General features: G+C 42.5%; 1 protein-coding gene across 4 annotated transcripts in view; it reads right to left on the minus strand.

The window, feature by feature from the left end:
• The window catches only part of USP24 (ubiquitin specific peptidase 24), a 154,997-nt gene that overhangs the window by 11,526 nt on the left and 127,326 nt on the right, over positions 1 to 16,145 (minus strand). For all 4 annotated transcript variants that reach the window (XM_060089865.1, XM_060089864.1, XM_060089863.1 and 1 more), the window contains exons 55-62: positions 16,023 to 16,136; positions 10,294 to 10,390; positions 7,833 to 7,949; positions 7,334 to 7,426; positions 5,687 to 5,789; positions 4,426 to 4,547; positions 3,437 to 3,550; positions 1,718 to 1,783 (exon numbers count right to left, since the gene is read on the minus strand). In XM_060089865.1, the coding sequence (XP_059945848.1) occupies positions 1,718 to 1,783; positions 3,437 to 3,550; positions 4,426 to 4,547; positions 5,687 to 5,789; positions 7,334 to 7,426; positions 7,833 to 7,949; positions 10,294 to 10,390; positions 16,023 to 16,136 (826 nt within the window). The remainder of the gene's footprint in view (positions 1 to 1,717; positions 1,784 to 3,436; positions 3,551 to 4,425; positions 4,548 to 5,686; positions 5,790 to 7,333; positions 7,427 to 7,832; positions 7,950 to 10,293; positions 10,391 to 16,022; positions 16,137 to 16,145) is intronic.

The following is a 16,145-nucleotide window of genomic DNA, read 5'->3' on the forward strand; positions in this document are numbered from 1 at the left end:
TTGCGCCACCAGGGAGGCCCGTGACAAAGTTTTGATATAACACATGCTCTACAAGTTGATGTGGAGCTTTATGCCACGCCAAACAGGGCTGGATCTACATCTTACTCTCGCTGTACTTCTAATGTCCGGGCACTGAACCGTGCATGGTGCAGTAAACTAAACGGGTCTGCTGTTGAGCAGATGAACAACACGCAGTCCCGCCCCAAGGCGCAACAATCTTCCAAAAGCACTAGGACCAGAAGGCGGTAAAGACCAGAAAGACAGACTTCTCAGAAATGGCACCCATGAGGTACTGCCATATTCAAAAGTGTTTATTAAATGCCTACCCTGTGCCAAGGCCTAAGGGACCTAAAGGGAACCCAGGCGCCACCCCCACCCCCCCACAGCCCCTCTTTAAAAAGCCCCTGGGCTAGTCTCTCACTGGCTCACAGTCAGTCACCAAATTCTACTGATTCTCTTTCTAAACACCTACTGTTCTGGCCTTTGCTCCCTCTACTCCTGTCTCTCCTTAGTACAAGCCTTGTTATTTCACACTCAGATTACTGCACAGACTCCTATGTGGTCTTCCAATTCCAACCCTGCTTCCTTCTTTAGTCCATCCTTCAAGACAACTGCCAGGGGAATCTTTCTAAGAAATAAATCAGGTCACACTGCTTTCCTGTTTCAAACCCTTCCACAGTGCCCATCACCCACGGCAGAAGTTGCTAACTTAAATGTCTACAGAGCCCAAGATGACAAGACATGAGCCATGCGGCAGACAAGAGGAGTGGTGAGGACACTGGGGAACGGGAGACCCCAAGCCTCATCGAGGGGGTGTGCCTCTGCTGTTCTAGGTGATGGGGCGTGGAGGAAATGGAGCCAGCGTGGCCAGATTACCTGATTCCTCAAGACAGGCTGGGATCCAGAAAGTAAAACACAAGACAATTTGCACCAACTTAAATAGACATGTAGGTGGAACTTGGCCACCAGAGTGTCACCACTGACCTACGGGGAAAAGTCTACACGCACTGGTACCTGAAGCCTTTCCTGGTCTGGTTTGGGCTTCTTCCCCAAGCCCTACGAGTTCCCACTCCTTCTAGCTCTACCTCTACAATTCACTGAGCAAACCAGGGGTTTGGTGGAGAGCATGGGATCCAGGGCCAGTCGCTTGGCTCAGATCCTGGCTCTGTCACTTACTGAACAATGGCCTTGGGCAGCTCACTCCACCTCTCTAAGTTCGGCTTCTAATAAAACTATATTTCACTGATTACAACTGAATTTTAGCCCCTGCCTTTCATACTTCTGAAATTGGGATGTACCCTCCAGTGGATTACATTTCAGTTTTTGGCTCATGAGGATATTTTCAGTAGTACACGGACAGTCTCAGATTCGAGTGAACTGTAGAGCCAGCCGTTCACCTCTGCCGGTCACAGGGTCACCCAAGATCACATCTGAGCTGATCACAGTTCCCTGTCCGTGGTGAGGCCTTTGCTCTCTGTACTGTGATTGCCTGTGTACTTGTCTGGCTCCCTTACTAAACCGCAAGTGCCTATGAGGCAGTGTATTATCGCTCACTTCTAAATCAGTAATGCATGAAAAATGGCTGATATGAAGAGGACTCAGTGAGTGCAGACCAAAGGAGCGCAAAGGCAACACAAGGACACACAGTTTTTATTCATGAACACACGCTGACTAGTAAATACCTAAATGCAAGTGAATTAGAACATTTATGACTTACCAACATCTCATGAAGTAGTTGGAACGTATTCTTTAACTCATGGGGTGGAGCTGTTTCTAGTTGGTTCTGAAATATTTTTTAAAAGCATAAAGATTCCAGTTAGTGTTCAGTGGAAAGCACAATGGAGTGGCAACCGAGAGTGCTGGCTTCCAGCCCTAGTTCTCCCAACTCCTGGCTGATACTGGGCAAGTCGTTCCCTTCTCTGCGTCTCAGTTCCCCAAATGCTAAATCTGGGGACTGAAACAAACCACCTCTATGGTCCTCCCACCTGTAACCCTCCTTGATACTTTACTATGAAATTAGGAAGCAGACAGGAAAAAAAGCAGAAAGGAAGGGAGATAATTTTCAGTCACAAACAAGCCTAAATTTATACTTATATTTCATTTATACATATCCTATTTTGTTGAACATGCTGGAGTAGCTATGAGAAAGCAAATGAGAGCGTTCTGAGATCAGCATGCTATGAGTGAAATATATAACAAAATTCAGCTTCGGAAGTGGAAAAATCTACCAAGATACACTAAGTGAAGAAAGCAAGGTTCAGAAAACTCACACTCCTGTGCATTTTAGTAACCTTATACGTATGTGTAGTAGGAAAGGATACTGCATTACAACACTGCACTTGCAAGGTGCCAGGTACGGTACTAAGTAAGTGAATGAGGCCTGGAAAGACATATACAATGTGACAATACTGATCCGTGGGGTAGGGTGGACAGGGGATGAGCCTGGCTGGTGGTGGTCAAGGTGGACTTTGGCCTTGTTTGTACGTTTTAGTTTTTCACCAAGAGAATGCAGTTCTATATTATCCATGTAATTAAAAATTAAAGATTAAAAACAAATACAAATGCTAGGCTTAGGCTTAAAGGTTTTTCTCATCATCCCCAGCAAGGTAGTAAACAATATGGTTAAGAGCACAGCCCTGGAACCACCCTGCTGATGTTCAAACTCCCACTCTGCTACTTACTGGTTGTGTGACCCTGTGCCTCAGTTTCTTCAACTGCAGAATGGTGATAAAAACATATCTACCTCCAAGGACTTATGTACTTGAGAATTAAGTGAGTTAAATAGGTAATATTCTTGGAACAGTGCTTGGCATCCAATAAGTGCAACATAAATAATTAGTACGCACTGATCAGAGCTTCATAAATGAACTACATACATCACTATTTCAGGAGGTGACAAAAATCAATCTACTTTTGATATTTTAGATGCTGCCTGGGGAAATAATCTAAACCTGTAAAACCATTTTACACAATAATGGTCACCACAGCATTATCATTAACTATAAAGTATTATTCTTAATAGTTAAAGAATTGAACCCAATGCAAATGTGCATCACTAGGAAGGGAATGGCTAAGTAAATTATGGTACATGAGACAATGAAATATACTCAGATAACTTTTAATGATATGGAAAATACTTATAAATGTCAAGTGAAAAAAAGGACACAAAATCATAAAGACAATAAAATCCCAATTATGTTAAAATACATGCACAGAAAATAAAAGGAAAATGTATGAGAATATTATAAATGGTCAGATTTTGAGTTCTTTTTTATTCTTCATTAAAAAAAAACCCAATAAGTATAATACTATTTTTATGATTAGGAAAAACAATTAAGGTTATTAAAAGAAACATAGTGCCTGGGAGCCAAAGGAATGCTTTCCTAGTGTCTCACCCACAGGCTCTCAGGCTCTCACCGGTTTCCTGAGGTCCTACCTTAATGAAATGCAGCATGGTGAAGGAGAAATGCTCGTTACAGAAACAGCAGTACACCACCATCTCAATGAGCGCCAGCAGTGAGCCTGTCAGCTCTCGCAGAGCAAACATTACCTAGCGGGAGGGCAGAAGAGGAGTAAGCCTTTCCTCTGTCGCAGGTTACTGTTGATATGCTGTTTCTGACTATCACTGAAATTTGCTCAGATTTATGATCATCAACATTGCCTCAAAACAGTCTGAGTCTGTCTGAGAGTTAACACAATTTGTGCAAATGTGCACCTTTCTCTCAGGAGTCACCTTCATCAGATTTTTAAAGGTCAATCTCCCCCTCCCCCATTAAAATAACCACCGATAGACCCCAAAAATACACAATGTTAAGCTTAAAAAAAAAAAAAAGGAGATATATAGCACAGCACTGTTGATGTAATTGAAAACCAGTATGATTATGTTCACAGTCATATATATGTAAATCAAGTAATGGAGGAAGGATTGGAGGATTACGTTCTCAAGACGGGGTAGCTCTGGGTGGAAGGGGAAGGGACTCATAGTGGATGGGCCACAATGGGGTGTTGTGCACAGCCCACTTCCATACTCCTGAGGTTGAAAAACCCATGTGCTTCAGAGCTGTAGTGTTCCAGGACCAGGGACACACACAAGAGATTGGGAACAAACCCTCTGATAATAAACTGAATGACTGTGACTGGGGAGGTGCCATGTACCTAGCTCCTGGGACCTGGAGGGGTAATTAGCTGGGCTGGATCTTGAGGCCCAACTCTTAGTTGCAGAGAGGACTAAGAATGTTTAGTCCTTATTTCTTCCTGACACACGTAGAGGAAATAAAATTATTTGAAATAATCACTTCTCTTAACCATACTCCCCTTCATCAGAGCAACATACAAAATACAACTTATAACAAAAGGCATTTTTCCTCAAAAAGAAGAAAACAGCTAAAACAAAAAGAAAACAGCTTTAGCAGAACAAGTACATACCTCTAACAGGTAAGGTTTCCCTTCAGACAAGAACAAGAGAGCTTCGACTTCCTCGTGGAGGGGCAGCAGGGGACTCGAGGGGGCAATGCTAATAGGCGTCCGTTGTTTAAATACACCCGGAGCTTGAGGGGACCAAAGAAAAACCCGCTTTACTGGATATTATTACATGAAATCGACTCTACAAGGCAAAGCGATCCCCTCAAGATTCATACATGCAACCGCTGAGCACCTACAACTCTTCCCTCACAGACATGAGATGGGAGAAAACACTTACCCCTCTCTTTCAATGTATGCCCAGGATGTAGGTGTAAGATCTCTAGACTCCTGGTGATTCCACCCAAGACAATCTTTCAAAGAAGTTAAAATATACAAAGTGCATGAAAAAAAAAATGCCCAAAGTGCCTCTGAAGAGACCCTGGACAAGGCACTTCTGTTGCTCAATGGCCAACACCACCTGTGCTGAGCAGAATCAACCCACGTGGAAGGGATTACCCCACATGCTAGAAAAGCAAGGACTCTCATTCTCATTCTCTTTTGCAAACCTTTCTAACTCATGAATGCGGTAGCTTTGCCTCTGTAGACGGGCGAGTCAGAGTTTAGGAAGCATACTCTAGCTCACGACCGTCTGAGGGCTCTCCCACGTCCCTTCAGACAGCCAACGGCATTTCCAGATCAGAGGGATGCCCTGTGATTTGTATCTAGTTTCCTGGTCAGATGACATGAAAACCCTACCACAGGCTCGGAGGTCAGAGGCTTGCATTCCACACTGGCTGCCACGCCCCTGACTAGCGGTGAGACTTTCAGGGGCTACTAGACCTCTCCCTATCTCAGCTTCTGCACACACAGGAGGGGAACTGCCCTCACAGGTTTGCTGAGGGGATTCAACACAACAAAAGGCACAGCACACAGAAAACACTGACTACTTCTCAGCTGCTTTCCTGTACTATCACCGTTACTGTTGCTGTCACGACACGGCCTAGAAACAGTGCAGAAATGTACCTTTAACCCTAGAGTGTTGTTAAATACTTCTATATCCCACCCCAAAGAAATGACTGGCTTGCTCTTGTGACAAACTAGTAAAATAAGGTGAAGTTTAACGTGGACTGAAACAAAAAACTTTAAGTGTTCCTCAAATATCAAATAGCCAAATGAGAAACAAGTAACACCCATTTAACTGCCAACGTTGTTACTCTCCACGTGTTACTGACAAACTCACCATCTCTCTGTTTTCCTGATGTATTAAAGACAGGTTAAAGCTTACCAACGTTTCTTTGGGAAGAGACATCTGAGTGCAAGATAAGCAACGCCACTGTGTTGTGAAGGTTCCCAAATTCTCGTGCTTGGGCCGAACTCCATCGACGTATCTGTTGTCAGAGAAAATAAAGTGGATGTTAGTGCTTTGGTTAGAAGGGTGTGCGGGTTCATGATACTTTGAGCCACGTTCTTTCTCAATGTTTGACAGTAGGACAGGTCAAAGTCTAAAAAAGTCATGGGTTTTAAGCCAGCTTAAGAGTGGCTTACGTAGATGTATATTAACTCGTATTCTAAAACAAATCCATTTATGTATTCAGTTCAGGTACTGAGCGCTCACCCTGTGCCAGGTAATTTTCCCACACCCAGTATAGTGGGGAAAGCCTGTGAGGCTGGAGGTGTGCAGGCCTGGCTCTCCTCTGCCACTTGCTGCACCACACGGATGTGGGCGAGTTCTCTACCTGACTTCTTTGTGTAAAGACAGAGATAACCTACCTGTTCCGACCACTTCGTGGTTGTGAGGACCAAATGAAACATGAAAGGTAGAATGTTTTCAAACTCGTGTGCTCCATAAATGCAAAACAATATTAATCATACAACATAACACTATTAATTAAATCTTATTTAAATGACAATGAATTTAAATCAATCGCCAGTGTCAATGGAGTCCCTGATAAGGAAAAGCTTGAAGTGAAAAATAGATACTGTAAATCTCAACATAACATCAACACACAGAGCATGTCAGTACTTGTTTCTTTAACACTAAAGAGTCACGGCAAGAGTCAAGCGGCAAGGTGGTATGACAGGAAGCTGAGAGGAGGCCTAAGTAGCAAGTCTGTCTCCCTTCAGAAAGAAAGGAAAGCTTCCCTAGGCAATGCATCACATACAGGGGAAACCAGAGCTTTAGCCCCGTGACCTTGTCAAGGCTGTCACAAGTCACAACTTTTCTGAGTTGTAATTCTTGCCCGAGGATGGGGAGGAAACTGCCTGTTTTACTGAATTGTGAGTTTCAGAGGTACAGCATGAAAAGTAACCAGTTCCATTAACAGTATTTATCATTACAGCATGTTCACATTTTGTGTCTTTTAAATCTATCAAACAGAAGAAATACAATGATTGGAGAAACACACCAATATAGGAATTCCAAACAGGAGAGTCATTTTTTGATATATCTGACCCTATTATCACAAAACCACTTCCCTTTCATTTTCTGAATATGAGCATTACATCTGCAGCAACATCGTTCAGCGTGTAATGGTTCAATTTCACATCTGAATCCTGGCCTGTGACCAGCATTCCGTGTAAGCACGTCCTCCAACACAGCCTTGCTCACAGCCCCAGAGAGCAAGTGGAGGACCCAAGGCCACTATTCCTTGAATGCTTTCGAATCCCCCAGGCAGAACCCATCTTTCCTCCTAGGTCACTCAGCACTTTGCATTTTGAGCAATATCCTAGTTAGTCATTCCCACTGGTTACAGAATTTAGAATAAATTCTATGAGGAGGCTGTAAAAATAGCTGAACTGCAAAGAATTTTAAAGGCTATGTAGTACTTATACCTGGACTCTGATGAAATTAATATTTATTCCCTACAGAGAGGAACACTGTGGCTTCCAAAACCGTGGCCACTTCGCTGGGATATATAAAAGTAGGCATTACCTGACTGTTCTGCCGGTTGGCCCCTAGGAGAAAGCTGATCATGTGTCGCAGAGCTGAATGCTTCAGAAGAAGATCTCCAGCCCTAATTCCTTGCTGTCATGAGATATTGAGAATGACAAATTATATTCCTATCCAGACAGAGATCTATTCCAAAAATACAGTTAAATGAGAAGTTTTAAGTGGTCAGTAAGTTTTTAAATGGTATAATTTACATAGAGAAAGTACTTGTTAAAAATCTAACAGCCCTGCAGTGCTGCACAATGGGCCCTAGTTTCAATGCAGACTTCTACTCCAACAGTAAGTAACGATCCCTACGTACACTGGAATTCTTGCAAGTAATATAATGCATGAATTAAGATTTTTAAGAAGAAACACTCATAAAACCATATCATAAAAAAAACCATATCATACAGATCCTATATTGACCAGTCTGAATTTTTTGCACATATAAAATTCCTTTAGACTATCAATCTGCTATATTAGGAAAAAAATCATTTACCTTTTGTACAAAACTGTTGAACAGGAAAAAGTACTGAGCACAGTTTTTACAATTTTCAGGAACATCTTTATCCAACAGAGCAAGTAGTACCTCCAGTAACTGATGAAGGCTCTTTAACTGATCAAAGGAAAGATGAAATTACATAAAGAAAAAGAGTATAAGACAGACATTTGTAACAGGATTAATCTGAAGTAAATCACCATAAGAACAAAAGGAAAGTCTGATTGATACAATCCAGTCTCAGATTCAGATGGATTTATGCTTTGGAGAGCAAAAACAGAATTATCAATTTGATCTTCCAGGGAAGACTGGCGGAACTGTAGAAATAATTAAAAGAAAAGCCTAGTTTTGTTTCCTAGCTTTCAGACTCAAGGGCACGGTTCTACTGCCTAATCGTCACATTTTCTGCAGAGCCCATTTCTTTCTGTCTCTTAAAAGGCAGGGGGTTTAGAGGTAACATATTTCTGAATCCCTCCCTCCACTATGCTACTTCTTCACATAATCACAGATGCAAAGAATAAAAAACACAGACACAGGCATAGGGGCTAGAAATCAAGCCAATGGAGCAAATGGAGAGCAACAGCCTGACAGAATGACAACGGTAATATCGACTCAACTGTGAACTTACTTGAAAGCCCGCTGACGCCTCATGGAAAGCTTTGAAAAACATTTTATTTGTTTAGAAACCATTTTGGTCATCACATTGTTTCTTCTTTCCCTCCCACCCCAACTGTTTTTGGACAACTCCCTAGAAATTCATGTGTGATCTGAGAATTAAGACCAGCCTTACTACTCTTTATCAGTTCATTTCCTCTGGAGATGGTTCTCACAGACTTTCGAAATATTCCCATCCATCCTGTCACACTCGTCATATGCAGTAAAATCTACCATTTATGTAGCACTTCATTTCAAAGTACTTTACGATATAAAGTGGGTAGCAAGAGGTACCATTTCCATTATGGGGTAAAAATAGACATAAAATACATCAGCTGGATATCAAGTAGAATTTACTGAGGCAAATGGTTTATGTCCTCCACCACTCCCTTCCCTTTCTCCCCACTGCAGCCCTGCCTTTAGCGGTTGGTGGGATGATGCTCTATGGCCTGACCCCATCTGTAGGGAGACTACACTAATTCTGCCTTGACCCTTTGTCTGGGTTTGTACATGGGAGGAAGGAGGAGAGTAAGAAGGTCCTTATGTTAAATATCTTAGAAAACGTCCACAGGGGTACTTCAGAGCAACGGTATCCAAACTGTCCTAGGCTGCTCCCAATGACCTATTTTTAGATATTCTGCAACCAGGTAAGGTTTTGCCAAAAAATGGTTCTGCTGTTTAAGCTGATCGAAAGCCAATGCCTTAGAGTAAACCTCCACTTCCTTAGGATTCCTGGAACTGAGAGAGACCGTCTTCCTCTAGGTCCTCCCTGAAGAGTATACTTGACCTCCTTCTCCATCCTGGATTGAGCAGAGCTCCTGAGCATGTCTGGTCTAACGGTGCACCCCGGCTCAGGACTACTGAAGGAACTAAGTGCCTGGGTGCCAGGCACTGGGTGTGGATCAAGGGCCTCTTTAAAGGACTTGCTCAGGGTTGAACAGTAAAGCCAACATCTGAATCTGAAGCAGCAATTCCTAGAATTTGCATTCAGTTCATTGAGACACTGCCTCGAGCCAATTTATAAGGAGTTTATGAGGAGCCAATTCGTTCTGAAAACAACATTTTTCAAAGTTTTCCATGTAGTGTCAGCTGTTTGAAACAGCAAACTTGGGAAGTAACTGCTGTATTTGCTAGGACTTAGTAACAGACTGAATAATCAGACTCATGTCATTTATGTCCCTAAGGCTTAAAATTTGGGGGGATTGAGGATGGTAATAAATACCATGGTTTGTTTTAGCACGTGTGGAATTGTGAACCAGAAGAAAATATGTTACAGAAAACATGGTTAAGAAGAAGAAGAAATTCAGAAGAACAGGAACAAGGATTAGGGAATAAGGGAGATCAAAGAAGGAACTATTGTGGCCAATGCCCCTGGATGGACGCACTATTTGGTCCGGCTGCCACATGAAGGCTCGGATCATGAAAATAACTTAGGAGGGAAGAGACAAAGCCAGGGGTAGCTCAAAATGACTGTTGGTCCAGACTAGAGACTCTAGACTCAGGTTGGTCTTAATGCAGAGAGATCGAACACAAACCCTCGAGAGAAGACTCTGAGGAGGAAGCGCTCTAGAGAGAAAATCCTGATGCAGACCAAAGCAGATCTGAATTCCTAGCCTACCCTGACATCTGGGATCTGAGGAGGAGAGGACACAATGCCTTCTAGCCTGGCATTTATCAGTGCACAGAATGTGCATTTTATGTGGATAATTACCAGACTCTAATCCTAGGCTTTCTTTCTTATTATGTGTACTTTAAAACATGTGGTAAAAACAGAATGTGTAAATAACATTTAGAAAACAAGACTGACCTTATCCTGATAGAGCAAGGCACTGTCTAGGGTTTTCTCCAGGATGGTGGCCACAGCAACACGTACTTCTCTCACGTTGCACTCCAACAAGAAGATCCTAACAGAAAGAGAAATGTGGTGTGAAAAAGCAAGACAGATTTCTACAACCCAACCTTCCCAACGTGGTCCCACCCACTGTCCAAGAAAAAAATTACTCCAAGATGTCAGTTCAAGTCTCCTGAGAGCGTCAGTACCCACAGGCCCTTGGGAGGGAGGAAGGAGGAGAAAAAGGAAAACAAGACCCTTGAACACGGAAAGTGGATTTTTTCCTGTTTCTTCTTCCTTTCTTCCCCTAAGATGAGTATCTGTATAAATGTAAATTCAGACTTCAAGAGATACACAAGCAAAGAACCTAAAATTTTATAAGTTCTGTTCACTCTGGAGTAGTTCTCCCTGGCACCCCTTCAATGTCTCAGAATAAGACACGAGTTCAAAGTTCTGAGTCAACACAGCACCTCCCAATCCCCCTGTGCAACTGGTGTTTCCATCCTTCCACTTTCCTGTCCTCTTCCCTCCCAACATTTACTTATTACTCCCAGAAGCATGTGAGGCTGAAAAGGTCCTGCTTCCTTCCTTTCTTCTTCTTCTATGATGATGATGACTGCAGTTTTAAGGTTTATCAGCCACGTCCATCATATTTGGCACACACAGCGTTACACTGGGATACTACACTGCCCGCTGCAAAGACATGACCCAATCCAATCCTCCACACCACCAGGGCGGTAGAGGCAGCAGCCTCAGATGTGGCGGAGGGCACGGTCAGGCAGAAACACCCGCTCCCTGGCGCCGGGCAGTGGTGGTAACTACCTGAGACCAACTAGGTAACTGCATGCTTCTCCACAGTCAGCTTTTCTTTCTCTGCTTCACACACGCACTCTGACATGACAACCCATATTATAATCAGCACAGTGAAAACTTACCTATCGTTTCTAATATCTCTTAACAGAAAAGTCTCATTGTTCCAGGAGTGAGATTTAATATAACATAATTTTGATGACCCAAGGCAAAGCTGTCCTGAGGCATTCTTTCAGGTCACAGCAGTGAAAGCTGCTCTGGTCCCTGTCTGAGGGAAGCATCTGCTGACAGCCCTGCCCTCCTTCTCCCCACAGGAAGATGACAGTGGAGTTTTCTGAAGCCACTTCAGTTCTGCTCATTGCACGTAACTGTCAATGCTCAGCATTAGCTACCTAATGTGAACCTGACACAAAGGCTCTGTTCAACATCCACTAAGATTCTAAGTGGCAACTCCAGGCAAGTTTAAAAGATAACAAGTACTCTTGTAATATTTAGCTCTAGATGTCTGATCAGATTCAGGTACAATTCTTTTGGAAAGAATATCTATAGCGGGTGCTCCACATTTCCTATCACAGACATTAGGAAGCATCGTGAGAATGCAAACAAACCCAGAATATGGGCAGTTCTACAGGATAAATGACCTGTCTCACCCCAGTTAAATGGCATGACAAAAAAGGTGGTGGGGAAATGGAACAATTACAGATAAAAGAACCTTAAGAGGGGCTTCCCTGGTGGCGCAGTGGTTGACAGTCCGCTTGCCGATGCAGGGGACACGGGTTCGTGCCCCGGTCTGGGAAGATCCCACATGCCGCGGAGCGGCTGGGCCCGTGAGCCATGGCCACTGAGCCTGTGCGTCCGGAGCCTGTGCTCCGCAACGGGAGAGGCCACAACAGTGAGAGGCCCGCGTACCGCAAAAAAAAAAAAAAAAAAAAAAAAAAAACCCTTAAGAAACATACAAACCAAATGGAGACCAAATGGAGCTCATTTGGAGCCTGACTTGTACAAATTCAATGGTAAAATAACACTTTAGAGACATCTGGGGAAATCTGAACATGGACTGGGTATAGGATGATAGGAAGGAATTACTGTCATTTTTGTTTAGGGTGATGATGGTAAAGCACTTACTTTTTTTTTTTTTTAAACTTAACCTGTTAGAGATACATGCTGAAAAGTTTATAGTGAAATTATATGATGTCTGAAATTTACTTTAAAATATTTCAGAGGATAAAAGAAAAGTATGCATGTGAGCGTGTGTGGGAATTGGGATAAGCAAACAAGACTGGCCAAATGCTGACAACTCGAGCTGGGGATGGGTACAGGAGAGGGTTCATTATTCTATCGACTTTAGAGTGTGTTTAAAAATTTCCACAACATAAAAAAAATTTTAAAGATGTAAAGTACCCTTGTTAGTAGTTTTAATTGCTTTAGATCAATTTGCAAGCATTATTTGCTACTAATTTAATTTTTTACACTTAAATTACATTTAAAAATTGTCCCCCGAAAGGACTACAGAGGGGCTAATCTGAGAGACAACAGCCTCTTCACATGCACAGTTACTGAGGTATTAGTACAGTGTATGTTTATTTTTTAGTTGTAACAACGACAACTTTAGCTATCTTAAAAGTTCTAAAGAAATAAGTAATTAGAGAAAAGAGAATATTAATTCTTCAAATCACTGAGCAATTGATAATGATGAGTAATTGGGCTTTATAAAGAAAGAGACAAAATATAATAAACTCTACCAGTAACATTTAGATTAGGCAATTCACTAGATTCTTTACCATTAGGAATTCTAAGAAACCAAATCATACTACCAAAGGAAGTTACTGTAAATAGAGCTGCAATGAACATTTTGGTACATGACTCTTTTTGAATTATGATTTTCTCAGGGTATATGCCCAGTAGTGGGATTGCTGGGTCATATGGTAATTCTATTTGTAGTTTTTTAAGGAACCTCCATACTGTTCTCCATAGTGGCTGTATCAATTTACATTCAAAAACCAACAGTGCGGGCTTCCCTGGTGGCGCAGTGGTTGAGAGTCCGCCTGCCGATGCAGGGGACACGGGTTCGTGCCCCGATCCCGGAAGATCCCACATGCCGCGGAGCGGCTGGGCCCGCGAGCCATGGCCGCGGAGCCTGTGTGTCCGGAGCCTGTGCTCCGCAACGGGAGAGGCCACAGCAGTGAGAGGCCCGCGTACAGCAAAAAAAAAAAAAAAAAAAAAAAAAAAAAAAACCAACAGTGCAAGAGGGTTTCCTTTTCTCCACACTCTCTCCAGCATTTATTGTTTCTAGATTTTTTGATGCTGGACATTCTGACCAGTGTGAGATGATATCTCATTGTAGTTTTGATTTGCATTTCTTTAATGATTAATGATGTTGAGCATTCTTTCATGTGTTTGTTGGCAGTCTGTATATCTTCTTTGGAGAAATGTCTATTTAGGTCTTCTGCCCATTTTTGGATTGGGTTGTTTTTTTGTTATTGAGCTGCATGAGCTACTTGTAAATTTTGGAGATTAATCCTTTGTCAGTTGCTTCATTTGCAAATATTTTCATTGCAGTCTATGTACAATAGCCAGGACATGGAAGCAACCTAAGTGTCCATCAACTGATGAATGGACAGAGAAGATGTGGCACATATACACAATGGAATATTACTCAGCCACAAAAAGAAACGAAATTGAGTTATTTGTAGTGAGGTGGATGGACCTAGAGTCTGTCATACAGAGTGAAGTAAGTCAGAAAGAGAAAAACAAATACCGTATGCTAACACATATATATGGAATCTAAGAAAAAAAAAAAGGCCATGAAGAACCTAGGGGTAAGACAGGAATAAAGACACAGACCTATTACAGCATGGACTTGAGGATATGGGGAGGGGAAGGGTAAGCTGTGACAAAGTGAGAGAGTGGCATGGACATATATACCCTACCAAACGTAAAACAGATAGCTAGTGGGAAGTGGCCGCATAGCACAGGGAGATCAGCTAGGTGGTTTGTGACCACCTAGAGGGGTGGGATAGGGAGGGTGGGAAGGAGGGAAGAGATATGGGAACATATGTATATGTATAGCTGATTCACTTTGTTGTAGAGCAGAAACTAACACGCCATTGTAAAGCAATTATACTCCAATAAAGATGTTAAAAAACACAACAAAACAAAGGAAGCTACTGAGTTTCTCTGGAGATATTTAAGAGTGAGGCTGCTTGATGGTAAACTAAATATTTTGCCATGTTCCTTTCAAATGGATGATGATTCTATGATGTTCTACTGCTTAACACAATACTCAGGAGTCCTAATGGGAAGATATTTTGGAATTAAGCTGGAAAAATGGGTGAAAGGTTATTTTTAATGCAAACTCTAAAGGGACAGGCAAAAACACTTCAAAGAAATGTTTATCTGTTCTCTCTTTATGAACTGTATGCATGTATTCATGCACAAATACGTGAGCACTTGATGCAGGGAACCAAACGGAGTAGCTTCTGCCCGTCAGGAAGCTGAAGTTTAGTGGAGGAGACAGAGCAAACAGTAAGGCAGACCTACTTTAAATTGGGTGGCCCTTGACATCTGATGGATGAGAAGGTGATTTCTATGCAAAGAGTAGAGGGGAGACTTTCAAATAGAGGGAATAACTGGCAAAAAGGTCTTTAGGCAGGACAAAAAGCTTCGTGTGTTCAAGGAATCAACAATCAGGTGAATGATAAGCCAGGTGGAAAGTGAAACACACAGGCAAAGCCCATACTCAAGTGAGGCCTTTTGTATTACATTATGGCAAAGATTTTGGATTTTATTATAGGTGCGGTGAGAATCCACTGAAGAATTTTTAAGCAGAGAAGTAGCATAACCTAATTTGTTTCAAAAGAACCCTTTGTTGCTGTATGAGGTACACGGGAGGAGGCAGAGCTGGAGATACCAAGCAGGCCAGTGAATGAATGTCTGAAGCTCAGACCTCAAGATGATGGGGATACGGGACCAGGAGTTTCAATTAGATCTTAACCTGCCGCCGCACGACAATCTCCCTGTGGGAAGGGACTTGCATTTCTGAATTCCTTGTTGTCTGTTTTAAGTTGAGAGATACCAGAGCATATTTGCATGCTGACAGGAGTGACCCGATAGAAAACTCTGGAAGGTAAGGATGCCAACTTCCTTGAGAAACTGCTCATGTAGAGAGATTCACTTTGAGAGGAGAGAGGATGCTTCCTCCATTATATCAGGAGGAAAGGAAAAGATGGGAACAGACTGGTTGGTGTGCAACTTGGGGCGGGGGGCTTCACCTGTGCTGGGGTGAGGGCTGAGGCAAGGCCACTGGCTAGCAGTGGGTGAGCCCACTCAGGACACCCGAGAGGCATGGGGCACAGCTGCGGCAGAGGGAGGGGAGCGGCCACTGGAGATAAAGCAGCCTGGCCACTGACAGATCAAGGTGCTCGCTGAGTCCCCCACATCGACACTGAACTCTCCGAGGATAAGACAATAAGGAGCGAGGTGTAAACATTCACAGTGATCGGACCTTCTTGAAAAATCCAATTACTTTTTTATTATAGATATGTAGGTAAATATACTATCATGGTATATTTACCACACTATCATGCTATCAAAACCTTTTTGAAAAATAATATTTTAGCCAGAATCCAAACATATTAGCAATATTGTGGTATTACTGTATAACCCAGGACTGCTGATCTTTACCTGCCACCAGACAGTGAGTCCGAGGGAAGAGATTTGTATTTTGGAATCCTCTGAGCAACAGCAGTTGCCTTGAATGCCTGGTTACCTGCTTAGAATTGATTCCAACCAGAAAAATAATTTCAAGTTGAAATAAAAAGAGTTATGAGAAGCTTCAGCTCTAAATCACTGGAAGAGACACAGATCTCTTTTAACTGAAAGATAGTGACACTTACTTTATCAATTCTCGTCCTTCAGAACTAATAAAATATTCAACCAGCCACTGACAAGCATCAAAACTTTTTGAAAGTAATGCTTCAATAGTGGCAATCCATTCTTCAGTGTCAACCCTTTAAAAA

The sequence above is a fragment of the Mesoplodon densirostris genome, chromosome 2 (assembly GCF_025265405.1).
Source record: "Mesoplodon densirostris isolate mMesDen1 chromosome 2, mMesDen1 primary haplotype, whole genome shotgun sequence".
Taxonomy (NCBI): domain Eukaryota; kingdom Metazoa; phylum Chordata; class Mammalia; order Artiodactyla; family Ziphiidae; genus Mesoplodon; species Mesoplodon densirostris.